This window comes from Pseudorasbora parva, chromosome 10 (genome assembly GCF_024679245.1).
Source record: "Pseudorasbora parva isolate DD20220531a chromosome 10, ASM2467924v1, whole genome shotgun sequence".
NCBI classification, from domain to species: Eukaryota; Metazoa; Chordata; class Actinopteri; order Cypriniformes; family Gobionidae; genus Pseudorasbora; species Pseudorasbora parva.
Window position 1 is genome coordinate 48,209,917 of NC_090181.1, and position 24,090 is coordinate 48,234,006.

At 39.6% G+C, this 24,090-nt stretch overlaps 1 protein-coding gene across 1 annotated transcript in view; it reads left to right on the plus strand.

The window, feature by feature from the left end:
• The window catches only part of dph6 (diphthamine biosynthesis 6), a 228,992-nt gene that overhangs the window by 126,204 nt on the left and 78,698 nt on the right, over nucleotides 1-24,090 (plus strand). Inside the window, exons 10-12 of the mRNA XM_067456290.1 lie at nucleotides 832-957; nucleotides 1,779-1,908; nucleotides 8,013-8,187. Coding sequence (XP_067312391.1) covers nucleotides 832-957; nucleotides 1,779-1,908; nucleotides 8,013-8,187 — 431 coding nt within the window. The remainder of the gene's footprint in view (nucleotides 1-831; nucleotides 958-1,778; nucleotides 1,909-8,012; nucleotides 8,188-24,090) is intronic.

Below are 24,090 nucleotides of genomic sequence, written 5' to 3' on the forward strand. Positions count from 1 at the left end.
GATGAGCCAAGAATATACGCAACATGTTTTCTTTATAATGGTTTTGATGGGAAACTGATATTCTGTGTTCATCTGCTTTCCTGTTCAAAGTGTGCTACATCGTGTTTATTGAATTTGGTATTTTATTACTAACATTAATACTAACCTGGTAAAAATGACTGGTGGGCAATGGAGGAAGCCTTGTTTTACCCTCCTTTAACCATGTGACGACACGCATATATGAATATATGGGTCGCGTCAACTACAAAATAAACTACGGGTCACTCGTAAAAAAGTTTAAAACACTGCTCTAGTGGACCTCAGACCTCTAAATCAGGCTGTTGGCTAGCCGTTTAACAACCAACTCCTCAATTAATTACATACTAGTTTTGTAACACACTGCAAAAATGCTCTTCTTACTCAGTATTTGTGTCTTGTTTCTAGTTCAAACATCTAAACATTCTTAAAACAAGAAGTATTTACTAGACAAGCAAAAGTAATTTTCTCGTTTTGGGGAAAAATAACTCTAAATGAAGAGAGTTTTTGCTTAAAATAAGATAAATAATCTGCCAATGGGGTGAGAAAAATAATCTTAATTCAAACAGAAAACAAGATTATTTATCTCACCCCATTGGCAGATTATTTATCTTATTTATAAGGTGAAACTCTTAATTTTGTTTTATATAATTATTTTTATAATTTTTGCTTGTCTAGTAAATGCTTCTTGTTTTAAGATTTTTTAGATGTTTGGACTAGAAACAAGACAAAAATACTGAGGAAGAAGAGCATTTTTTTCTGGTGCACTCACTGTAATGATCACGTTCTAATGCATTAATATTAATGCTGTTAAAGGTTGTCTGCCGTCACACTCCGCCAGAAGTTCGTCAGGTTTCCAGTGGATGGCCGGTTTATCAGCGCTCGAATCTGAACACACAGATGTCCAAAGCCAGGCCCGGCACGTCTTCACACTCCTGCAGAGTAAGGACAGAGCTCTTATTCTGTGTTTATTAGATCTCCGCATATGTGCATGTGTTCAGTCTCAGATGTAGGATTGAGTTTGAGGCAGCGGGTTGTTTTTCACCCTGATGCTTGTGAAGAAATAATGAAGAATATGAAGCGCAGAGATGCTTGTGGGCACTCGAGTGCAGTTCAGCCCATCAAGAGCTGACGGCAAACAGGCCTTTGTTCACAAACACGCTTTCATTTTCCCTCTTGTTGAGCTGGCAAAATGCACTTTTAAGAGGTACAGGGGCTCTTTATTCGGCGGTCGCTTTTTTATTCACACCAGCTTGAGTGTCAGTGACTCCATCCGTCACGGCGAATGGCCGACTTCAGATTAAAGCCGGAGAACGAGTGCTTTTTATCGCCCGCAGAACTTTTAAAGTGCGGCCCGTATCTGCAAAGAGAAAAATCTTTAGCCGGAGTGGCTCAAGATGAAAAGCATATTTAATCTGTTTCGTCTTACTTCGCCAAACAGCCTTCACAGCGCTCAGACAATATTAAACAAGTTAATATTTAATGACCGGCTTTCTTGTGCGAGCGAAGTGCGCTGAAACGCAAACGCCTGCGAAGGAAAAACAAACTTGACGCCATGTGAAGGTCTAATGGGGTGTAAAGCCGCTTCCATTGTGCTGCAGAAGTCAACAGCGTGTTTTTAAAAGGCTGTGTTTTCATGTACGTCGTGTGTGTTTATGCCGCTTCCAGCCTGAGGTGAGAACGCATGATTTCTTAGAAGTTCAGCCGCAAACTTCTCTAATGAAACATGAAGAAGTCTTTGGTTTAACTGAGTGTGTTTGCAGGGCGGCTGCAGGAGAGCGGCTGGCTGATGAAGCATGTGCTTCTGGTTCATCTCTACGTCAATGACATGGAGAACTTCAGCCAGATCAACTCGGTTTATCGCACCTTCTTCACACTCAACCCGCCGGCCAGGTAAAAACACACTTCACTGCAAAAAATGCTCTTCTTACTCAGTATTTTTGTCTTGTTTCTACTCCAAAGATCTAAAAATGCTTAAAACAAGAAGTATTTACTAGACAAGCAAAAGTAATTGTCTTGTTTTGGGAAAAATAACTCAAAATGAAGAGAGTTTTTGCTTAAAATAAGATAAATAATCTGCCAATGGGGTGAGAATAATAATCTTGTTTTCTGTTTGAATTAAGATTATTTTTCTCACCCCATTGGCAGATTATTTATCTTATTTTAAGCAAAAACTCTCTTCATTTTGAGTTATTTTCCCCAAAGCAAGACAATAATTTTTTCTTGTCTAGTAAATGTTTCTTAATGTAAGAATTTTTAGATATTTAGACTAGAAACAAGACAGAAACACTGAGTAAGAAGAGCATTTTTGCAGTGAGTGCAGTATAATGCATTAAAACACTTTTCAGATTCAACAAGGATCCTGTTATAATGCGTTTAACTTTTGTTACAGTAATTTATGAAAACATTCAATGCATTACAATGTACATTATGAATACCTTTATAATGCATAACGGCTTCAGGTAAATTGTTACTGAATTTTTATTTTTAACTGAACATACTGTACAAACCGTTTCGTATTTTCTATCCCCTTACACCTGTGTTACTCATTGCGCGGCTCGCGAGCCTCATGCGGCTCGTCAAGCTTTAATTTGCGGCTCGCATTATATCACATGTGAATGCGTATCAATAGTACGAGTGTGCAATCTCGTGGAATGTATATGAGTTTTTCGCGTGCATATGATACGCACTTTATGGTGTGTATATGACACGCTCTTGGATGGGGATGGGGGGTTCGTCCATATAATACGCGTATCATATGCACGCCAAATACATTCCACGACGCTAAGTTAGGACGATTCTAACAGAGAAACTGCCTCACCAATGAACACCTTGCATGCCTCACAAGGATTGCAACGACAAGCTACAAATACAACATGAAGAAAGTCAAGGAAATGCATGCATGCTTCCGCTCATCCCAGCATTAACCTATCTAACACACACACATTCAGGTTTCCAAGAATATGTGAATCTAGGTTCTTAAAAAAATTACAATACAATTGTTGACAGGGTGAATTAAAATTAGATTTGTTTTTTGTTAATATTTATTTATTTTATTTAGTTTGCACACTTCTCGCTTTAAACTCTAGAAATGGTAAAATGGCTCAATTATGTTCGGACGAGCACAAAACCAGTCATGCGTCTCACGAGTATGTGGTGATAGCCAACAATGCATTGTATGGGTCCAAATTATGCATTTTTCTTTTAGGCCTAAAAATCATTAGGATATAAAGATCATGTTCCATGAAGATATTTTGTCCTGTCATAAATGTATCATAAATGTATTATTAGTAGTATTATGCATTGCTAAGAACTTCATTTGGACAACTTTAATGGAGATCTTTAAGAACTTTTTCGCACCCTCAGATTCCAGATTTTCACATCTTGGCCAAATATTGTCCTAACAAACCACACATTAATGGAAAGATTATTATTTATTCAGGTTTCAGTTGATAAAATCTCAATTTAGAATAAATAGACCCTTATGACTGGTTTTGTGCTCCAGGGTCACAAATATACTTTTATAATCAAGCTATTATAACAGTGTAATTTTAATGACCTCATCTGTGGGCATGGCTGAAGGCAGGCCATAAAAAGATCGTTCCAGTAATCAATATGTGAAGTGACGAAAGCATGAACAAAATTGCGGTGCTCTTTACTGAGAGAGCAGGAGGAAGTTGATTAATATTAGGTATGTGGAAATATGCAGATCGAGGGGCTGTTTATATGAGCGTCAAGTGATGGAGTACTGTCAAAGATGACACCCAAATTTTTACCCGTTAAGACACAGACACTGGAAAACTATCAATGTCAGTGGTTTTTGAACCTACAAGAAGGTTTACTACTGTTAAGTTTAGGAAGATTTAATGGAAACCATTCTTTAATCTCCACTAAACAATCTCAGAGAGGGTAGATGGAGGAAAAGTAGAGGTAGGTTTGCAGGACAGGTAAAGTTGGGTATCATTTCATGGTGAAATTGAATCCCAAATCTCCTAAATATATCACCAAGAGGTAGAAGTTAAATAATAAATAAAAGCGGATCCAGGACTAGGATGACCAGGTGACATTGGCTGAAATTCTGGACGGGGTGTGTATGGGTTTGCAGGGTGTTCGTGTGGTTTTAAAAGTATTAAAAAGTGATATATCAAAATTGTCAAATTTAAGGCTATTAAAAGTGTTAAATGTGGACACATGGGTATTATTTTTTTCCAAATTAGGTATTATTTTTTCAGACTATCAGGTGTCCTATTCTGATTGAAATTCTATCTGCGTTCGCGTTAGTTCGTTTAAATATGAGCTTTAGCATATCTGGGCACATAATCAAAAATCTTTCGTCTCCATCTCAACCTATGGTCTCAACGTGTGTTTGATGCTGACGTCATATTCAGCGGTCGTTCGGCATCATCTCAGAACACTGCGCGCTCAACAGAAGTGACTGGCTTACGTTTTATTGTAATTTTTATTGTAACTTGACTTGCTTCAAGGCATATCTTCAACGACTATCCTCATAAGAGCAATCTTAAATGATTTATATAAAGTCTAAAAGGAACAAAAAGAGTTCATAGACGGTATATAAACAGTGAGATCCGCGTGTCTGTCTGCTCTTAAAGGGACAGCAGCCAATAAAGCTTCCTGTCAGTAAAGTTAAAGGGTAACTAAACCCCTGTTCACAGCCTAACTCCGCCCTCTGGCAATATTTGAAAAGGGAACAGAGAAAATAACTCGCTTCTCTTGACTAAATAACTTTTGTAGCTTTAATAAGGATTAACTATTTTATTGATAGTTTATGCAGTGCAGACTGCATATAACTTTGATAACTTTATTAAATATCTGTATATTTCCTAACTGATCAGACAGGAAGGGCAGGAGTAAACATGACATTTATTATGGGTTTATGTTAGCATTGTTTTAAGTTTACTTAAATTAAAAACTGTTATATTTTTGAAGCCTAATAATAAATGTAAAAAAGTAGCTGTATTAAGTTGTAGTAATACTGGCCTTCATTCATAAAAAGATGCCATTTAAACAAGCATTTAAAATATACTGTCTTTATGTTGTTTCTACATTAATTTGATTAACAGTGAAATTATTATGTAAAAACATATTTTAAAAATGTACAAAACATTTATATTTTATTGCGATTAATTGCGATTAATCACAGAAAAAATGTTCAACAGCTTATCACAGTTATAGAAATGTAATATTTGGCTCAGGTTTTGTTGTTGGAAAAAAAAAAACACTAAATAATTTAATTGTTGAATTACCAATTATTAATTGAAATCAAATGTGTGTGCAGCAATGCTTAGCTTTAACCAACCTTTGTGTATGTTGAGATGTATTTTACTGTGTCTGAATGATAACTTATAACAGATTTCCTCCTGGTGTCGATTCTAAATCTATTCTTTTTTGTATGTTATATATGTCAAAATCTGTGTTAATAATAGAAAGGTCGCTGATTAACACTTGCAATTCAGTGTCGTGATGGTTATAAAAATATTCTGAAGGTAGTAAAAAAAGGTATTAAAAAGTAGTAAATTTAACTTAAGGATTGCGGTATATACCCTGCAAACACAAATATATTTCAAACTTTACCAGTATCGGTATTCTAGCTGGATAGTGAGGACTAAAGACATCTTATCTGTTTATATTCATACTGATAAAGTGAGATGTTTTATCACATGTGATTCTGACATGATGTCACCGCATGCACACCGCTCCTCTCAGTTCAGCAATGCGTCTTCCAGCTGATTGGTCGGTGAGGCGCGTTCATGTGTTTTGGGGGCGTGGCTTTGGAAAGAGCCCAGAAGGGAGAAGGTGGAGTGAATGGAAATAATGAGCTGTCTTTAAAACAGTCCTGAGAGGTCTACACACACTCAGTTTTTATACTCTCTTTTTCAGAGTACTTACATTATAATTATGTATTGATATATAAAGAACGTTTAAACAAATTTGGAAAAAATGTTTTTTTTTAACTAATTCCTACCTATCCTACCTTTAAAGGCCCTTTCACACTGGACGCGATTTTGACGTGCGAATAATTGGCGCGATGGTTTTTTTTTCCGATCAGCTGTGTGTGTAATGAGCGCTTCCACACCGAACGCGAATGTGCTGAGGCGAAAAAACGACATTTATTTTTTTCGTTTCGATGTCGATTTTTTTTTACTCTAGCGGCGACAAAAACGGCTTCAACCAATCACACACAAGGAAACAAAGGTGACGAAATGTCCAGTTGATGTCACGAGCTGTTCAATCAACTTTAACCTTTGCCAGGCATGGCATTTCTCATGAGATTACAGCTGTAAGCCGTACAGCTGCAGCTGTGTTTGCCCACTGCATGCTACAGACAGCAATACCTTAACTTATGAGTTAGTATAGTAACTTATAAGTTATTACCTTTTATAAATAGTTGATTTTTTTCTAAACATTGTGTCCGCGATTATGGAAAGTGAACGTGTTGCCATCAGTATGTCTGTGGCACTGAAATGTTTACATGTGACTCGACTGGACACATCTGCTCGGATCGATTGGTTCCTGAAGTGCGCGGTTTGTCTCGTCAGATGCGCTGCCGTCTCTGGAGGAGATCCTCAAATTGTCCCACAGACTTTAGAAAGTAAGTGCAGAACCGGCCATGATAAAGTTTTAGCTCCTGCAGCCCAAACCTTCTTCTCTGTCCTCTGTCTCTTCTTCTGAGCTGTCGCTGTGAATGTTTTGGAGTGTTGGAGCTCTGAAACGTCGCAAATTCGTGTCGCGGCTGATGTGAATGGTTTTGACGCGAAATATTCGCTTATTCTGTACGCTTTTTCGTTACGCGTCTGGTGTGAAAGGACCTTAACTGTGAACTTATTATATTAAAAAATATATAAAAAACTTACAAAAACATTTCTGTTTTATTGCGATTAATCACAGAAAAAATGTGTGATTAATCTAGTTAAAGGTTTTAATCGATTGACAGCACTAGTTTTTAGTATTTTGTTAAATTCAACAGCTTATCACAGTTATAGAAATGTAATATTTGGCTCAGGTTTTGTTGTTGAAAAAAAAAAACACTAAATAATTGAATTGCTGAATTACCAATTATTAATGTAAATCAAATGTGTATGCAGTAATGCTTCTCCTTAACCTTTGTGAATGTTGAGATCTATTTTACTGTGCCTTATAACAGATTTCCTCCTGGTGTCGATTCTAAATCTATTCTTTTTTGTATGTTATACATGTCAATCAGTCACTCCTTTACGTGTGCATCACTGTCCTCCTCGCACTGCCATTAACTTTCGCTCTCTTCATCGAGGATTAAAACAAAATGGGGGAAAAAAGGTTGTATTGTCTTTGTGCATATAGATTAATAAGATACATGTAACAATAAAACAATAAAAACAATAAAACTTTAAATTCACACAGCTATAGCCTATCTAGGTTGTGGAGGCCGACGTCAGCGTATGCTGCCTACAGTATTTTTTTAAGAACTTAGAAAAACGATGCTGCAGCCAATGAGCAGCCGGCGGGGGGTGGTTGCAGGACGCCTCAACCTCCGCAGACAGTTTTTAATGTTTATCAGACAATAACTACTCAAGATTTTGCTTTACTTTAATTTTCGGGACAATTAGCAGGGCGGCAGTGGCTCAGTGGTTCATGTAGGTTGTCTACAAACCAAAAGGTTGGTGGTTCAATCCCCGGTTCCACCTGACCAAGTGTCGAAGTGTCCATGAGTGAGACACCTAACCCCAGCTGCTCCCGATGAGCTGGATGGCGCCTTGTATGGCTGACATCGCCGTCGGTGTATGAATGAGTGAATGTGAGGCAATATGTAAAGCGCTTTGGATGGCCATAGGGTCTGTTTGAAGCGCTATATAAACGCAGTCCATTTACCATTAGGGCCAGATTCGGGATTCGGGACAACAGGGTAGATTTCGGGACTGTTCCGAATTGTGATTTACCAGTAGTGATTTATGAAGGCTTTAATGCTGGTAAAGCAGACTGATGCGATGTTGTTTCCTCAGGGTGTGTGTGCAGGCGTCTCTCCCAGCCAATCAGCAGCTGCAGATGGACGTCCTGCTTCACGATTGGACATCGGCCTGCGAGAGCGACGGCTTTCCTCAGAAAGACACACTTCACGTCCAGAGTCTGTCTCACTGGGCCCCGGCCAACATCGGCCCCTACAGCCAGGCCAAGCGGGTACGAGCCCTTTCATTTCTCTTTATTCACTGCTTTTCTTACTTATTTTTGTCTTGTTTCTAAAAATATCTAAAAAATCCAGACTGATCTCATGACATTGTGTATGTATGATATGCCAATTCGTATGCCATTTTGGCGTATTTTTAAGACGTATAATCGCTTTTTAGCGTGTTTATCAACGCTGTTTCTATACCCCTACACTGCCCCTACCCCTAAACCTATCACACACACACACACACACACACACACTGCCCCTACCCCTAAACCTATCACACACACACACACACACACACACACTGCCCCTACCCCTAAACCTATCACACACACACACACACACACACACACACACACACACACACACACACACACACACACATACACACACACTGCCCCGCCGCTACCCCTAAACCTACCCATCACAGGAAACAGTCTGCATTTTTACATTTTCAAAAAAACATAATTTAGTATGTTTATAAATCCATTTACATTGTGGAGACCGTTGGCTGGTAGTTTCGGCGTAGACATACACGCAGACAGCTCAAAATGCGTACAGATAACACACCACTTGGCTTTACAAAGTGGTGTGTGTGTTTACACAAAGTCATGAAGTCATGTTGAAAAATTCTTACATTAAGAAGTATTTACTAGACAAGCAAAAGTAATTGTCTTGTTTTGGGGGGAAAATAACTCAAAATGAAGAGAGTTTTTGCTTAAAATAAGATAAATAATCTGCCAATGGGGTGAGAAAAATAATCTTAATTCAAACAGAAAACAAGATTATTTTTCTCACCCCATTGGCAGATTATTTATCTTATTTTAAGCAAAAACTCTCTTCATTTTGAGTTATTTTTCCCCAAAACAAGACAATTACTTTTGCTTGTCTAGTAAATACTTCTTGTTTTAAGAATTTTTAGATGTTTGGACTAGAAACAAGACAGAAATACTGAGTAAGAAGAGCATTTTTTGCAGTGTAATGGTAGGAAACAAAGGCTGACACTTTGTGTGACGGAAGCCCGATCGCTCTATATGCTAATCTGTGTTGAATTAGCACACAGCGAGCATAATATCATAAATTCAACAGCTCAATCATGGGTAAATGCAGCTCCACAGCCCATCACACATGACAGCCAGGCTCCGTGTCACATGTGCTAAAGGACAGACTCGTCCCCATTTTGATATAATTAGCCCCTCGCTGTGCCCGTAATGAGAAATCTTCAGCTGATGACGAGTCTGCCTTCTGCACACTCCTCTACCTTTCCTCGTCTTTTTTGTAGAAATATTTGTATTGCATTTTCTTTAACACACAACAATGTACATCACATGTCTGAAACAACACACATAATGTACAAAAACAAACAAAAAGGGGCTTATATTACAAGAAAAGTGCAATAGCACAAATCCACATTGGGTAATACAATATGTACTTTGGGAGCCACAGGGCTACATTTAACAAAAAAATAAATATATATATATATTTATTGGAAAATAACCAGCCCGAATAAAAAGTTAAATAAAATGTATGTAGAAAATTGGATAGGAGTCGGAATATCAATTAAAAACAAAAACACATGTATTTGGTTCTAACTGAGCAGAAATTTCTATGATTTTCTATCCTGAGCTTTCTTTTTTTGGATAAGCAGAACTGTAATAAGGTGTAAATCCATGCGCCTCTTAACATGTTTGCACACACACAGTAAAGTTTCATTTTTTTCACAATTTTCCCCACTGCTCGTGCAATCAGCGAATCGATTCATGATTCAGATCGCGTGTCAAACTGCTGGAATCACTTGGCGATCCGAATCATGACTCGATTCACTGATTCATAACCGTTTGAATCTTTATTTGAGGATTGAACACAAACGCGGAAGAGAAGCCAATGCTGAATAAAGTCGTAGTTTTTGTTATTTTTGGACCCAAATGTATTTTGGATGCTTCAAGAGACTCTAATTAACCCACTGATGTCTCATATGGACTACTGTGATGATGTTTTTATTCCCTTTCTGGACATGGACAGTATAGTGTGCATACACTTGCATACGCTCTCGGACTAAATATAAAATATCTTAAACTGTGTGTGAAGATGAACGGAGGTCTGACGGGTGTGGAGCGACATTAGGGAGAGGAGTTAATGACAGACATTTCATATTTGGCTGAACTAACCCTTTAACACTGCTGTAAAGATAGATTTTGTGGATAATTATTTAATTTGATTGGTCATTATTCTAATTTAATTCAATTTGAATGTTAGAATTCGACATAAAAGGCCGTGCATACATCTATAGTCTAGAAGAAATGCCCTTAAATAGGTAAAAATGCCCCTGTAAATCAATTTAAGCTATCAAATAATGCCCCTTTATAAAAAGCGTAATTTATGTCACTGCTGTGAACTGACCAGCGCATTGAATATGAATAATAAGAACGAGTCAGCTGACCACATCAAACCTAAACCAGCACATGAACACACTCAAAGAATAAAATCATTGAAAATATCGAGATATAATCTTTTATCAATATTGTACGCCACTCATGTACAGTTTCTTAAAAAGGCATTACATTTGAAAGACTTTTAAAAGTGTGTAGCATCCCTGAATAATGTGTTTGTTTATGTAATAATAATTCTTTATTGATTGCTAGAAAAGGACGATATTAAACACAGATGGTTTGAAAGTGTGTTTCCTCATGATATTGAATGATCGTTGAGCATTTGTTGAAACGGACCGGAGCGATGCCTTCAGGCCGTGTTTGTGAGATGAAATCATCAGTGTGTGTGTTCATCAAACCCTTGCTCTAATTGCTGGTTTTCTTCCGATGCTTATCAGATTTGATTTAGCACATTCGTTAACCTTTGCGTTTGTGTTCGTGTGGCTGGAGGCCGTCGGCGCGTCGTCCTTTAGATTAAATTAAGCGCTCTGTGTGTTTTATTTTGCCGGTTTCGGCCCTGATTAGCCTCCGCGCCGAGGTCACGTTTAGCATAATACTCCCGATATCCGTAATGAGGAATTCTGGACGTGTGGCAGATTTTGCTGTTTTTTTAACTGTTCTTCCGGATCATTTGATCCTGTGCTGTTATTTGGATGCTTATGCAAATTCAATTTGCAGTTTATCATTTAGGATTTTAGCATAATTTATGTCCGGTAAACTGAATGTAATGAGCTATGATCGAATGATATTTGACGTTACATTAGAAAAAATGTCTTTTACACCTGCAAAAATGCTCTTCTCACTCAGTATTTTTGTCTTGTTTCTAGTCCAAACATCTGAAATTTCTTAAAACAAGAAGTATTTACTAGACAAGCAAAAGTTATTGTCCTGTTTTGGGGAAAAATAACTCAAAATGAAGAGAGTTTTTGCTTAAAATAAGATAAATAATCTGCCAATGGGGTGAGAAAAATAATCTTAATTCAAACAGAAAACAAGATTATTTTTCTCACCCCATTGGCAGATTATTTATCTTATTTTAAGCAAAAACTCTCTTCATTTTGAGTTATTTTTCCCCAAAACAAGACAAAAACCTTTGCTTATGTAGTAAATGCTTCTTATTGTAATTTTTTTTATATTTGGACGTAAAACAAGACAAACATACTCAGTAAGAAAAGCATTTTTGCAGTGTAATATTACGAGTCTTCCGGCGTAAGCAGGCAAATGGAGGGAAGAAACGTTTTCCAAGCGAAAGGGGAAAAAAAAATCAATTTTCCCTCATAACAGACGATTAAGCTTGCACGTTGGCAGATGGTTAGAATTGACCCTTCATTACCCAAAGTCGTCGTTAACAGCAGGAGTTGTAAATTGCGCGTCGCCGCACACCTTGGTGATTTAATGTTTCCTGTTGCCTAAAATCCCTTTGGAAGAGCGACTCAAACACCGGCGATCGTAATAGAATCCGTGAACAAACACGTTAAATCACGATCAGCACGCCACCCTGGGACATGGCACACACTCGCTTTAATAATCCACTTTAACATGCAGTCCCGTTAGTCCCAGTTTTGGGAGAACGCCCACGCCGTCGGGAGGCTGGCTTTATTTCTGGAGGAACCTCGCGTGGCCCCGCAATTGGATTTGCATTGGGAAAAAATCGGAATCTGACGCCCACAATAAGTGTCAAAGAGAAAGAGCAGACCTCTGCTGCGGGGACATTTCAATAATCTTCTTAAGGGTGTAAATCGATTAAAACAATGAGCTGAAGCTTTGGGGCGGCCCGGCTGTAATCTGCCTTCATTGATGAATGTGGCGGGACATCTGGTTCTGACGCTCAGATAAGAGCCGTGAATGAACGCTTTCCTCTGATTTACAGCGAGACTTTCAGCTCAGTCGTGCTATTAGAGGATCTGAATCATACACGCAAGTTCGGGAATGTATGGAAGATGGTCCCTGCGGAAGTCTTAAATTCATTTTAATCAAATTTAAGTCTGCAAAATATCTAAAACTTCTTACATTAAGAAACATTTACTAGACACGTACAAATTATTGTCTTGTTTAGGGGAAAAATAACTCAAAATGAAGAGAGTTTTTGCTTAAAATAAGATAAATAATCTGCCAATGGGGGGAGAAAAATAATATTTTCTGTTTGTATTAAGATAATTTTGCGTACCCTATTGGCAGATTATTTAGTTTAATTTAAAAAAAACTGAAGTGATAATATTCGGTCCCAGTGCTTTTTATGACCATGGGATCTTGGATCTTGGTGTTTTGTTTGACTCAGGACTTCGGTTTGATAATCAAATGAATTCTGTTGTTAAATCTACCATTTACGACGCCTTGCCAAAGTTAAATCGTTTCCCTCTGTCAGAAAATTTGCATTCATCACCTCGCGTCTCGATTATTGTAGCTCACTGTATTATGGAGTTAACCATTCTTCCATTGGGCGTCTTCAAGTGGTTCAGGAACGCTGCTCAGGCTGTTGACAGGTAGTCGGACATGTGATCATATTTCTCCCATTCTTTCTTCCTTGCACTGGCTACCAGTTAACTTGAGAATACATTTTAAGATTATAGTTCTTGTTTTTAAATCTTTAAATGGCCTAGCACCTGGTTATCTTTCTGAATATTGCATATTCCATCAAGGTCACTTAGGATCTTGGTCTTCTCACGGGTCGCGGGTCTGAACTGAAACATAAAGGGGACAGAGCATTTGGAGTAGCAGGCAGAACACTTTACAATAGCCTGCCGATTTCAGAACGGTGGCATTGCTCTCTAATTTTAAATCAGGACTTAAAGAACACTTATTTACTATAGCGTTTAACACATGAGTGTTCTTGTCTTGTATCTTTTCTTTATTTCTTTCTTTATAATATTTCTCTTGTTTTTGTCTATTGCCTTGTACATCACTTTGGTCAGCCTTGGTAGTTTTAAATGTGCTTTATAAATAAATAAGTGAAGTGAAAAACTCTCTTCATTTTGAGTTATTTTTCCCTAAACAAGACGATAATTTCTACTTGTCTATTAAATGTTTCTTAATGTAAGAATTTTTAGATATTTGGACTAGAAACACAAGGCAAAAAAAAAAAAAAAAGGAAATAAGAAAAGCTTTTTTTTGCAGTGTGATGTCGTTTAATCTAAAGTTTGACCGATCGGCACCGATTGCTGATTGGTGGAACAATTGGTTATTGACAAAAGTTAATACCGAAAGTTTTTCCGGGTTGCGTCTGAAGCTGGAGCGGCTGAGAAAGGTGCGCTGTCATTACACTTTTGACACACACGTTCAAGTTTAAGTTTTATTTATTTGTCACATACACAATTATAATATGCAATTATTCAAAAAAAAAATACAGCAGTACTCAAAATATACATAAATATAGAAATAAAATAAATCTAAACAATAAAACTATAAGAATCATATAAAAATTATGTATACTGTAGAATGGAAATAATTATCATGAGAGTAAACTGCAGTCCTAAATATTAAGATACACGGGCATGTACAAGAGGTAATGTGCATTATACTTTACTCTTAAATATTAAGATACACGGGCATGTACAAGAGGCTATGTGCATTATACTGTACTCTTAAATATTAAGATACACGGGCATGTACAAGAGGCTATGTGCATTATACTGTACTCTTAAATATTAAGATACACGGGCATGTACAAGAGGCTATGTGCATTATACTGTACTCTTAAATATTAAGATATACGGGCATGTACAAGAGGCTATGTGCATTATACTTTACTCTTAAATATTAAGATACACGGGCATGTACAAGAGGCTATGTGCATTATACTGTACTCTTAAATATTAAGATACACGGGCATGTACAAGAGGCTATGTGCATTATACTGTACTCTTAAATATTAAGATACATGGGCATGTACAAGAGGCTATGTGCATTATACTGTACTCTTAAATATTAAGATACATGGGCATGCACAAGAGGCTATGTGCATTATACTGTACTCTTAAATATTAAGATACACGGGCATGTACAAGAGGCTATGTGCATTATACTGTACTCTTAAATATTAAGATACACGGGCATGCACAAGAGGCTATGTGCATTATACTGTACTCTTAAATATTAAGATACATGGGCATGTACAAGAGGCTATGTGCATTATACTGTACTCTTAAATATTAAGATACACGGGCATGCACAAGAGGCTATGTGCATTATACTGTACTCTTAAATATTAAGATACACGGGCATGTACAAGAGGCTATGTGCATTATACTGTACTCTTAAATATTAAGATACACGGGCATGTACAAGAGGCTATGTGCATTATACTTTACTCTTAAATATTAAGATACACGGGCATGTACAAGAGGCTATGTGCATTATACTGTACTCTTAAATATTAAGATACACGGGCATGCACAAGAGGCTATGTGCATTATACTGTACTCTTAAATATTAAGATACACGGGCATGTACAAGAGGCTATGTGCATTATACTGTACTCTTAAATATTAAGATACACGGGCATGTACAAGAGGCTATGTGCATTATACTTTACTCTTAAATATTAAGATACACGGGCATGTACAAGAGGCTATGTGCATTATACTGTACTCTTAAATATTAAGATACACGGGCATGTACAAGAGGTAATGTGCATTATACTTTACTCTTAAATATTAAGATACACGGGCATGTACAAGAGGCTATGTGCATTATACTGTACTCTTAAATATTAAGATACACGGGCATGTACAAGAGGCTATGTGCATTATACTGTACTCTTAAATATTAAGATACACGGGCATGCACAAGAGGCTATGTGCATTATACTGTACTCTTAAATATTAAGATACACGGGCATGTACAAGAGGCTATGTGCATTATACTGTACTCTTAAATATTAAGATACACGGGCATGTACAAGAGGCTATGTGCATTATACTTTACTCTTAAATATTAAGATACACGGGCATGTACAAGAGGCTATGTGCATTATACTGTACTCTTAAATATTAAGATACACGGGCATGCACAAGAGGCTATGTGCATTATACTGTACTCTTAAATATTAAGATACACGGGCATGTACAAGAGGCTATGTGCATTATACTGTACTCTTAAATATTAAGATACACGGGCATGCACAAGAGGCTATGTGCATTATACTGTACTCTTAAATATTAAGATACACGGGCATGTACAAGAGGCTATGTGCATTATACTGTACTCTTAAATATTAAGATACACGGGCATGTACAAGAGGCTATGTGCATTATACTTTACTCTTAAATATTAAGATACACGGGCATGCACAAGAGGCTATGTGCATTATACTGTACTCTTAAATATTAAGATACACGGGCATGTACAAGAGGCTATGTGCATTATACTGTACTCTTAAATATTAAGATACACGGGCATGTACAAGAGGCTATGTGCATTATACTTTACTCTTAAATATTAAGATACACGGGCATGCACAAGAGGCTATGTGCATTATACTGTACTCTTAAATATTAAGATACACGGGCATGTACAAGAGGCTATGTGCATTATACTGTACTCTTAAATATTAAGATACACGGGCATGTACAAGAGGCTATGTGCATTATACTTTACTCTTAAATATTAAGATACACGGGCATGCACAAGAGGCTATGTGCATTATACTGTACTCTTAAATATTAAGATACACGGGCATGCACAAGAGGCTATGTGCATTATACTGTACTCTTAAATATTAAGATACACGGGCATGTACAAGAGGCTATGTGCATTATACTGTACTCTTAAATATTAAGATACACGGGCATGTACAAGAGGCTATGTGCATTATACTGTACTCTTAAATATTAAGATACACGGGCATGTACAAGAGGCTATGTGCATTATACTGTACTCTTAAATATTAAGATACACGGGCATGTACAAGAGGCTATGTGCATTATACTTTACTCTTAAATATTAAGATACACGGGCATGCACAAGAGGCTATGTGCATTATACTTTACTCTTAAATATTAAGATACACGGGCATGTACAAGAGGCTATGTGCATTATACTGTACTCTTAAATATTAAGATACACGGGCATGTACAAGAGGCTATGTGCATTATACTGTACTCTTAAATATTAAGATACACGGGCATGTACAAGAGGCTATGTGCATTATACTGTACTCTTAAATATTAAGATACACGGGCATGTACAAGAGGCTATGTGCATTATACTGTACTCTTAAATATTAAGATACACGGGCATGTACAAGAGGCTATGTGCATTATACTTTACTCTTAAATATTAAGATACACGGGCATGTACAAGAGGCTATGTGCATTATACTTTACTCTTAAATATTAAGATACACGGGCATGTACAAGAGGCTATGTGCATTATACTGTACTCTTAAATATTAAGATATACGGGCATGTACAAGAGGTAAAAAGTGCAAACAGGTTGACACTGACAGAATGCCAAAGTGAGGTGGTGAAAGATGGAGATCTTACTGACTAAGTGGAGACATAAAAAGGTTAAGAGGCTGGTTTTGAGTTAAGGAGCCTGATGGCCTGGGGGAAGAAGCTTATATCTTTATATTATATCTGTATGTTTATATCAACACGTGAGGCTGTGCACTACACTGACGCCGGCTTCACACTGCACGCGTATTTTTTCCGGCGCTCATGTTAACAGATGAGTGTATTCACACCGGCGGCAGAGGCAGCGCAGCGGCGCGTAGCAGGAGCAGAGCAGAAGCGGCAGTGCCGCCATCGTTTCGGCGCCGGCTCTATTTCTGACGCGCTGCTCACGATGAATTAAAGCCACAGTACATTGTTCTAATCAAAATTAACCTGGCTAACATGAAAAATAACACATTTAACCATGAAATAATTTAGTGAAGTGTTGCGTGTGTTTCTCAGTCACCATATGACATCCGGCGCTGTGGAAAAAAAAAAAGTTCTACACAAAAACCAAAGTCACTGCCATAAGTTTTTGCCTGAACTACAAAACTAATTTTAAATAATGTATGCCAGTTTAGCTTAAATTAAATATGAATTAAATGATGTATATATTATAACTATATGGTGTCATAAAAACAGAAACGATAAACAAAAGCAGGTGGTGTCACAGGCAGTGTTCTTCAGACTAGTGCCCCTGGACAGACAGCAGTGGACGACACTCGTCTCCTCGTGGAGGTTGAGAAGCTCACAGTTCTCTATGATCCACACAATTAGCTTTATAAAGACTTGCAAGTGAAGGAAAAGGCATGGGAGGAAGTTGGTGAGCGTGAGCGGTTCTTGGTGCTGATGGTAAGTCATTTTAAAGTGTTTTTGACGATCTTTCGTTGTCTCACGAACGAACAACTAAATATGGATAGGTAAATAGAATATACACACATTAATATAGCACACATACAGTATAGACATGTAGATAGACTATGATGTGCGTTATTTTGTCATTTAAAAAAAACTTTTTTAGATAATTTGCTCATTTAGCCTACAATATATCATCAAAAAGTTTCCTCTTAGTGTTTACAGTCATTTATGAATTATCTTTAAGAGGTTTATGATGGGTAATGCATGTAAATTTGATGCCTATCCAATATTTCAAGACAATTTCCTGAAGTTTCTCTTTTTAGCAGTGTGCTTTTCATGGACATACAGTGCGATGGCCTTTCTTCTATCAAAAACTCGCACTAAACGAAATAAAAAATGCGAGTTGACGCGCAACACGACGAACGTGCCGGCGTTCTCTGCTGGATTTTTCCTCATTTTTCCTCAGTGTGTTAGTGTTGGTGTGACTGGCCTAATTCTACTCATTCCCGCAGATTTTGCACACACACACATACAGTAATAAAGACGCCTCTGACTAGGGCTGCATGATTAATCGTATTTTAATCGTGATAACGATATTTGCTTCCCTCAATTGATTTCAAATAATCGTCACGATATTAGCCTGCTCGTTATTTATCGTTATCTTGCATTGGTAGCGAGCCTCCATTAGCAGTCATTCTTATGGTTACCAAATGCAAAAAGGCTTAAATCCCCCAAATAGAGCTTTTCCCTTTAAAGGATATACTTTTAGAAGCGCTGATGAGCTGAAAACAAATGCTGGAGACGATCTCCACAGCTAAATTCTGCTTTAGTGACAGTCTCATACACTTGTGTTATTGGTGTGACTAAATCTGCAATGATCAAACCCGTTGCGATGAATTTCAACAAATGCAGCACGGATCTCCGCCTTATAGGTTGCGAAGGTGCATTTATTCTGCAAACAGTGACAATTCAATCCGGAAGATTGTAATGTTACGGCATGGTTTATTGTTGTGTTTTCAGAGTTTGGTCTTTTAATATCACTGTCTTAGTGCATTACGCCACGTTAAGCGTTTTACAATCTCCCTCACTGCAAAAAAATGCTCTTCTTACTCAGTATTTTTGTCTTGTTTCTAGTTTCTAGTAAAACAAGAAATATTTACTAGACAAACAAATTATTGTCTTGTTTTGGGGAAAAATAACTCAAAATGAAGAGAGTTTTTGCTTAAAATAAGATAAATAATCTGCCAATGGGGTGAGAAAAATAATCTTAATTCAAACAGAAAACAAGATTATTTTTCTCACCCCATTGGCAGATTATTTATCTTATTTTAAGCAAAAACTCTCTTCATTTTGAGTTATTTTATCCCAAAACAAGACAATTTTTACTTGTCTAGTAAATGTTTCTTTATGTAAGAATTTTTTCTTGAGAAGAAGAGCATGTTTTGCAGTGCTAGCCATGGGCATTTATTATTATCTCAAAGAGCATCATTCATTGCTTTATGAATTTGCAGGGCAATCTGAATCTATGGTTTGTCTCATTTGCAAACAAATTGTTGCTTTAAAAATCTAATGTGAATAAAGATTACAAAGTGTTCACCAAAACCGTGTTTTTATTTTATTTTTTATTTACCGTCTAACGAAGTTATCATAGTTGTTTAAATGAAGTCGGTGTGCCACCTACAGGCCTCTTGGGTGTAGTGTAGGTTGGTAAAGAACATGCAAAATGGCCATAACTACACTAGCCTTTTTGATAGAATAATCAAGATTAATAATCGTGATTATAATTGAGCAAAATAATCGTGATTATCACGCATTAATTTATTACAAAAAAATTAAAATAATTTAATTTAAAGCTACACTGTGTAACTTTTTTAGTTTATTCTTCACTAAAACACTTAGTTCTTTCAAAAATATATGTGCTCATTAATGTATATTTACTTCTTTTTAGTAATAAAGTATTCTCGTAAATTTATAATATGCCGTTGAAAACACATACGGGTGAGGGGTTCGAATGCCGGCCGCTATGTTGCTCCTCCATCTTGAAAGTACATGTAATAGATTCACAGAGGCAGGATTCAATAGCAAGTAACTCAGTTTAATAGACAGATAATGTCACAGAAGTCAAAACTCAGAACACTGATGAAGTCCGGATAAGACGGAGCAGTGAGAGAGGCTCTGTTGGCGACACGGGCAGGCTGTGAGCAGCTGTGACTCGGGAGATTGGTACAGGTAATCCGGGAAGGGATCCAGTGTTTCACGGAAGGGGGAAACGACAACCAACACGGAGACACAAGGGGAAACATCCAACAATGCTCTGACAAAGACAAGAGAGAAACAGAGAGACTAAATAGGGTGATGAGTTGCAGCTGGTGCAGGTGATCAGCCACAGGTGCGTGATGAGCCAATCCCAGGCTCCGCCCTCACCTACATTCAACACGCACCCAAGAGTGAGACAGGGAATCCATGAACCGTGACAGTACCCCTCCCCCTAGGAGCGTCCCCTGACGCTCCCAGCCGACCTTACCTGTTGATTGTAATCATCAATAAGGGAGTGATCCAGAATGTCCCTAGCAGGAACCCAACTTCTTTCCTCCGGACCGTAACCTTCCCAGTCCACCAAGTACTGGAAACCGCGTCCCCTCCGTCTAGAATCCAGAATGCGATTAACCGAATACGGTTCCCCATCTACGAGTCGCGGCGGTGGGGGAACCAGGACTGGCGGATTACGGTGGGAGTGAAAAACAGGCTTGAATTTAGATACATGGAAGGCGGGATTAATCCTCCTGTACGCCAGAGGGAGTTTGAGGCGGACTGTCACCGGACTAATGATCTTGGTGACAGTGAACGGGCCGATAAATTTGGGAGCAAGTTTATTAGATACGGAGCGGAGAGGAATGTTCTTGGTAGAAAGCCACACTTTTTGACCGACGACGTAAACGGGAGGCTTAGACCGGTGGCGATCGGCTTTAGCCTTGGTGCGCGCTCCCACCTGGAGCAGAGTCTCACGGGCTCTGGTCCATGTGCGATGACACCTCTGGATAAAGGCGTGAACAGAGGGGACCGCGACCTCGGAATCCAGACTAGGAAAAATAGGTGGCTGGTAACCTACACTACACTCAAATGGCGAAAGGCCCGTAGATGACACTGGTAACGAGTTATGAGCGTACTCAACCATAGAGAGTTGTTGGCTCCAGGATGAAGGATTCTTGGATACCAAACATCGCAACACTCTTTCCAGATCCTGATTGGCTCTCTCGGTCTGACCGTTGCTTTGGGGGTGATAACCCCAAGACAGACTAACCGTGGCTCCTAGTAATTTACAAAACTCCTGCCAAAATTTGGACACGAATTGGGAACCTCTGTCGGAGACCACGTCCATCGGGAGGCCATGTAACCGAAAGACGTGGTCTACTACAGATACCGCTGTCTCCTTGGCTGAGGGTAATTTGGGCAAGGGAATTAAATGTGCTGCCTTCGAGAATCGGTCCACGACGGTCAAAACGACCGTCTTGCCCTGGGAGGGCGGGAGGGCAGTAACAAAATCTAGAGCGATGTGGGACCAGGGTCTCGAAGGAACAGACAACGGCTGAAGTAACCCATGAGGAGGTTGGTTAGATGTCTTACCAACCGCACAGACCGAGCAAGCCAAAACAAAACTGCGAATGTCGCGAGCCATAAGTGGCCACCAAAATCATTGCTTTATTAAACTGCTAGTGCGGTTTACCCCTGGATGACAAGCAATGTTGGAGCAGTGACCCCATTTGAGGACCTCGGATCTTAACCCCTCCGGAACAAACAAACGACTCGGTGGGCCGCCGGGCGGGGGCGTTACCCCTTCTAAGGCCACTTTGACCTTCGATTCGATCTCCCATGTGAGTGTAGAGATAACTATCTTCTCTGGCAAAATACACTGGGGAGTAACCGGGCGTTCGGATGCATCAAAAATACGAGATAAAGAGTCGGGTTTGATGTTTTTAGACCCGGGGCGGTACGAGAGAACAAAGTCAAAACGTCCGAAAAAAAGTGCCCACCGAGCCTGCCTGGAGTTGCGTCTTTTAGCAGATCTAATATATTCAAGGTTCTTATGATCCGTCCATACAATAAAAGGTACCCCCGACCCTTCAAGCCAATGACGCCACTCCTCCAACGCTAACTTGACGGCCAACAACTCTCTGTTACCAATGTCATAATTGCGTTCGGCAGGAGAAAGACGATGGGAGAAAAACGCGCACGGGTGCATCTTGTCATCTGAGGGAGAGCGCTGTGAAAGAACCGCTCCTACCCCCACCTCTGACGCGTCGACCTCTACCACGAACTGACGTGTGGAATCAGGGGCGACTAAGATGGGAGCCGAAACAAAGCGGCTTTTCAGTTTGGCGAATACAGCCTCGGCTGTATCGGACCACCTGAACGTCGTTCGGGGAGAGGTCAAGGCAGTCAGAGGTGCGGCTAGTTGGCTGAAATTGCGAATAAAACGCCGATAGAAATTGGCGAACCCCAGAAACCTCTGTAGGGCCTTACGGGAATCTGGACTTGGCCAATCCATCACAGCCTTAACCTTGTCGGGATCCATGCGCATTCCCTCTGATGACACGATGTACCCTAAAAAAGGAACAGACTGTGCATGAAAAGCGGATTTTTCCGCCTTGACAAAAAGCCCATTCTCTAGCAACCTCTGAAGCACTCGTCTGACGTGTCGAACATGTTCCTGGAGAGACGAAGAAAAAATCAAAATGTCATCCAGGTAGACATATATGAATTGGTCGACCATGTCTCTCAACACATCATTGACGAGTGCCTGGAAAACCGCTGGGGAGTTGGAAAGGCCGAAAGGCATGACCAAATATTCAAAATGCCCCCTGGGGGTGTTAAATGCAGTTTTCCATTCATCCCCCTCCCTGATGCGAACCAAATGATAAGCGTTACGTAAGTCCAACTTCGTGAAGACGGATGCTCCCTGTAACCTCTCGAAAGCTGAAGACATCAACGGCAAAGGATAGGTATTCTTTACCGTGATGTTATTCAGCCCTCGGTAATCAATGCAAGGTCGCAGAGAACCATCCTTCTTCCCCACGAAGAAGAACCCCGCCCCCGCTGGAGAAGAGGAAGGGTGGATGAATTTGGAGGCTAGAGAATCAGAAATATATTTCTCCATGGCCTCCCTCTCTGGAATAGAAAGAGAGTATAGTTTGCCCTTAGGCGGAGACTTACCTGGGAGTAAATCTATAGCACAGTCATAGGGACGACGCGGAGGAAGAGAAGCAGCTCGGGACTTACTGAACACTTCCTTCAGGTCGAGGTACTCCGGAGGCACGCTAGACAGATTCACCGTCTCACTCTGAAAAACAGAACGAGACACAGACGAACAAGCAGACACCAAACAAGACTCATAACATTTATCACTCCACGCAGACACAGAGTTTTGTCCCCAGTCAACCCTTGGATTGTGTAACTCCAGCCAAGGGTGACCGAGGACAACGGGAGCCAAAGGGGAGTCCAGGATGAAAAATGAAATGCGTTCAGTGTGGTTGCCGGAAGTGATCAGTGTAAGTGGTTCAGTGGTGAATGAAATGTCAGGGAGAACTTGTCCGTTGAGTGAGTTGACAGAAATGGTGTTCTTGAGTGCAATGGTGGGTATGTTGAGTTTATGAGCCAGGGCAGAGTCAATGAAGTTACCTTCCGCTCCCGAGTCGAGGAGGGCGAGGCTGGAATAATCCTGAGCTGCCCACAGCAATCTCACCGGGAGGAGAGTGGAGGATGAGGTCTTTTCCACGGAGATCCCGCCCGACAGTAGCCTTCTTTTTACCGCCAGGTGTGGTCTTTTACCGGGCAGGAGTCTAGCAGGTGTCCGGTCCCGCCGCAGTAAAGGCAAAGACCACGGGATCTCCGTCTCGCCTTCTCCTCCCGGGAGAGCCGAGCTCGACCCACCTGCATGGGCTCCGGGTCGAAGGTGTAGCTGACCGCATCCGTAGCGCTGGCCTGAGGGCATTCGACACTCCCATACTGAGGCTCCATCCTGGACCTCAGCCGACTCAGACGAGCGTCCACCCTCAACGCAAGATCGATGAGACCGTCAATCTTCTCCGGAAGGTCGATGGTAAGGATCTCCTTCTGGATGCGGTCAGCCAGCCCATGCAGGAACATGTCCCACTGTGCCTCCTCGTTCCACTTGCACTCGGTGGCCAGGGTGCGG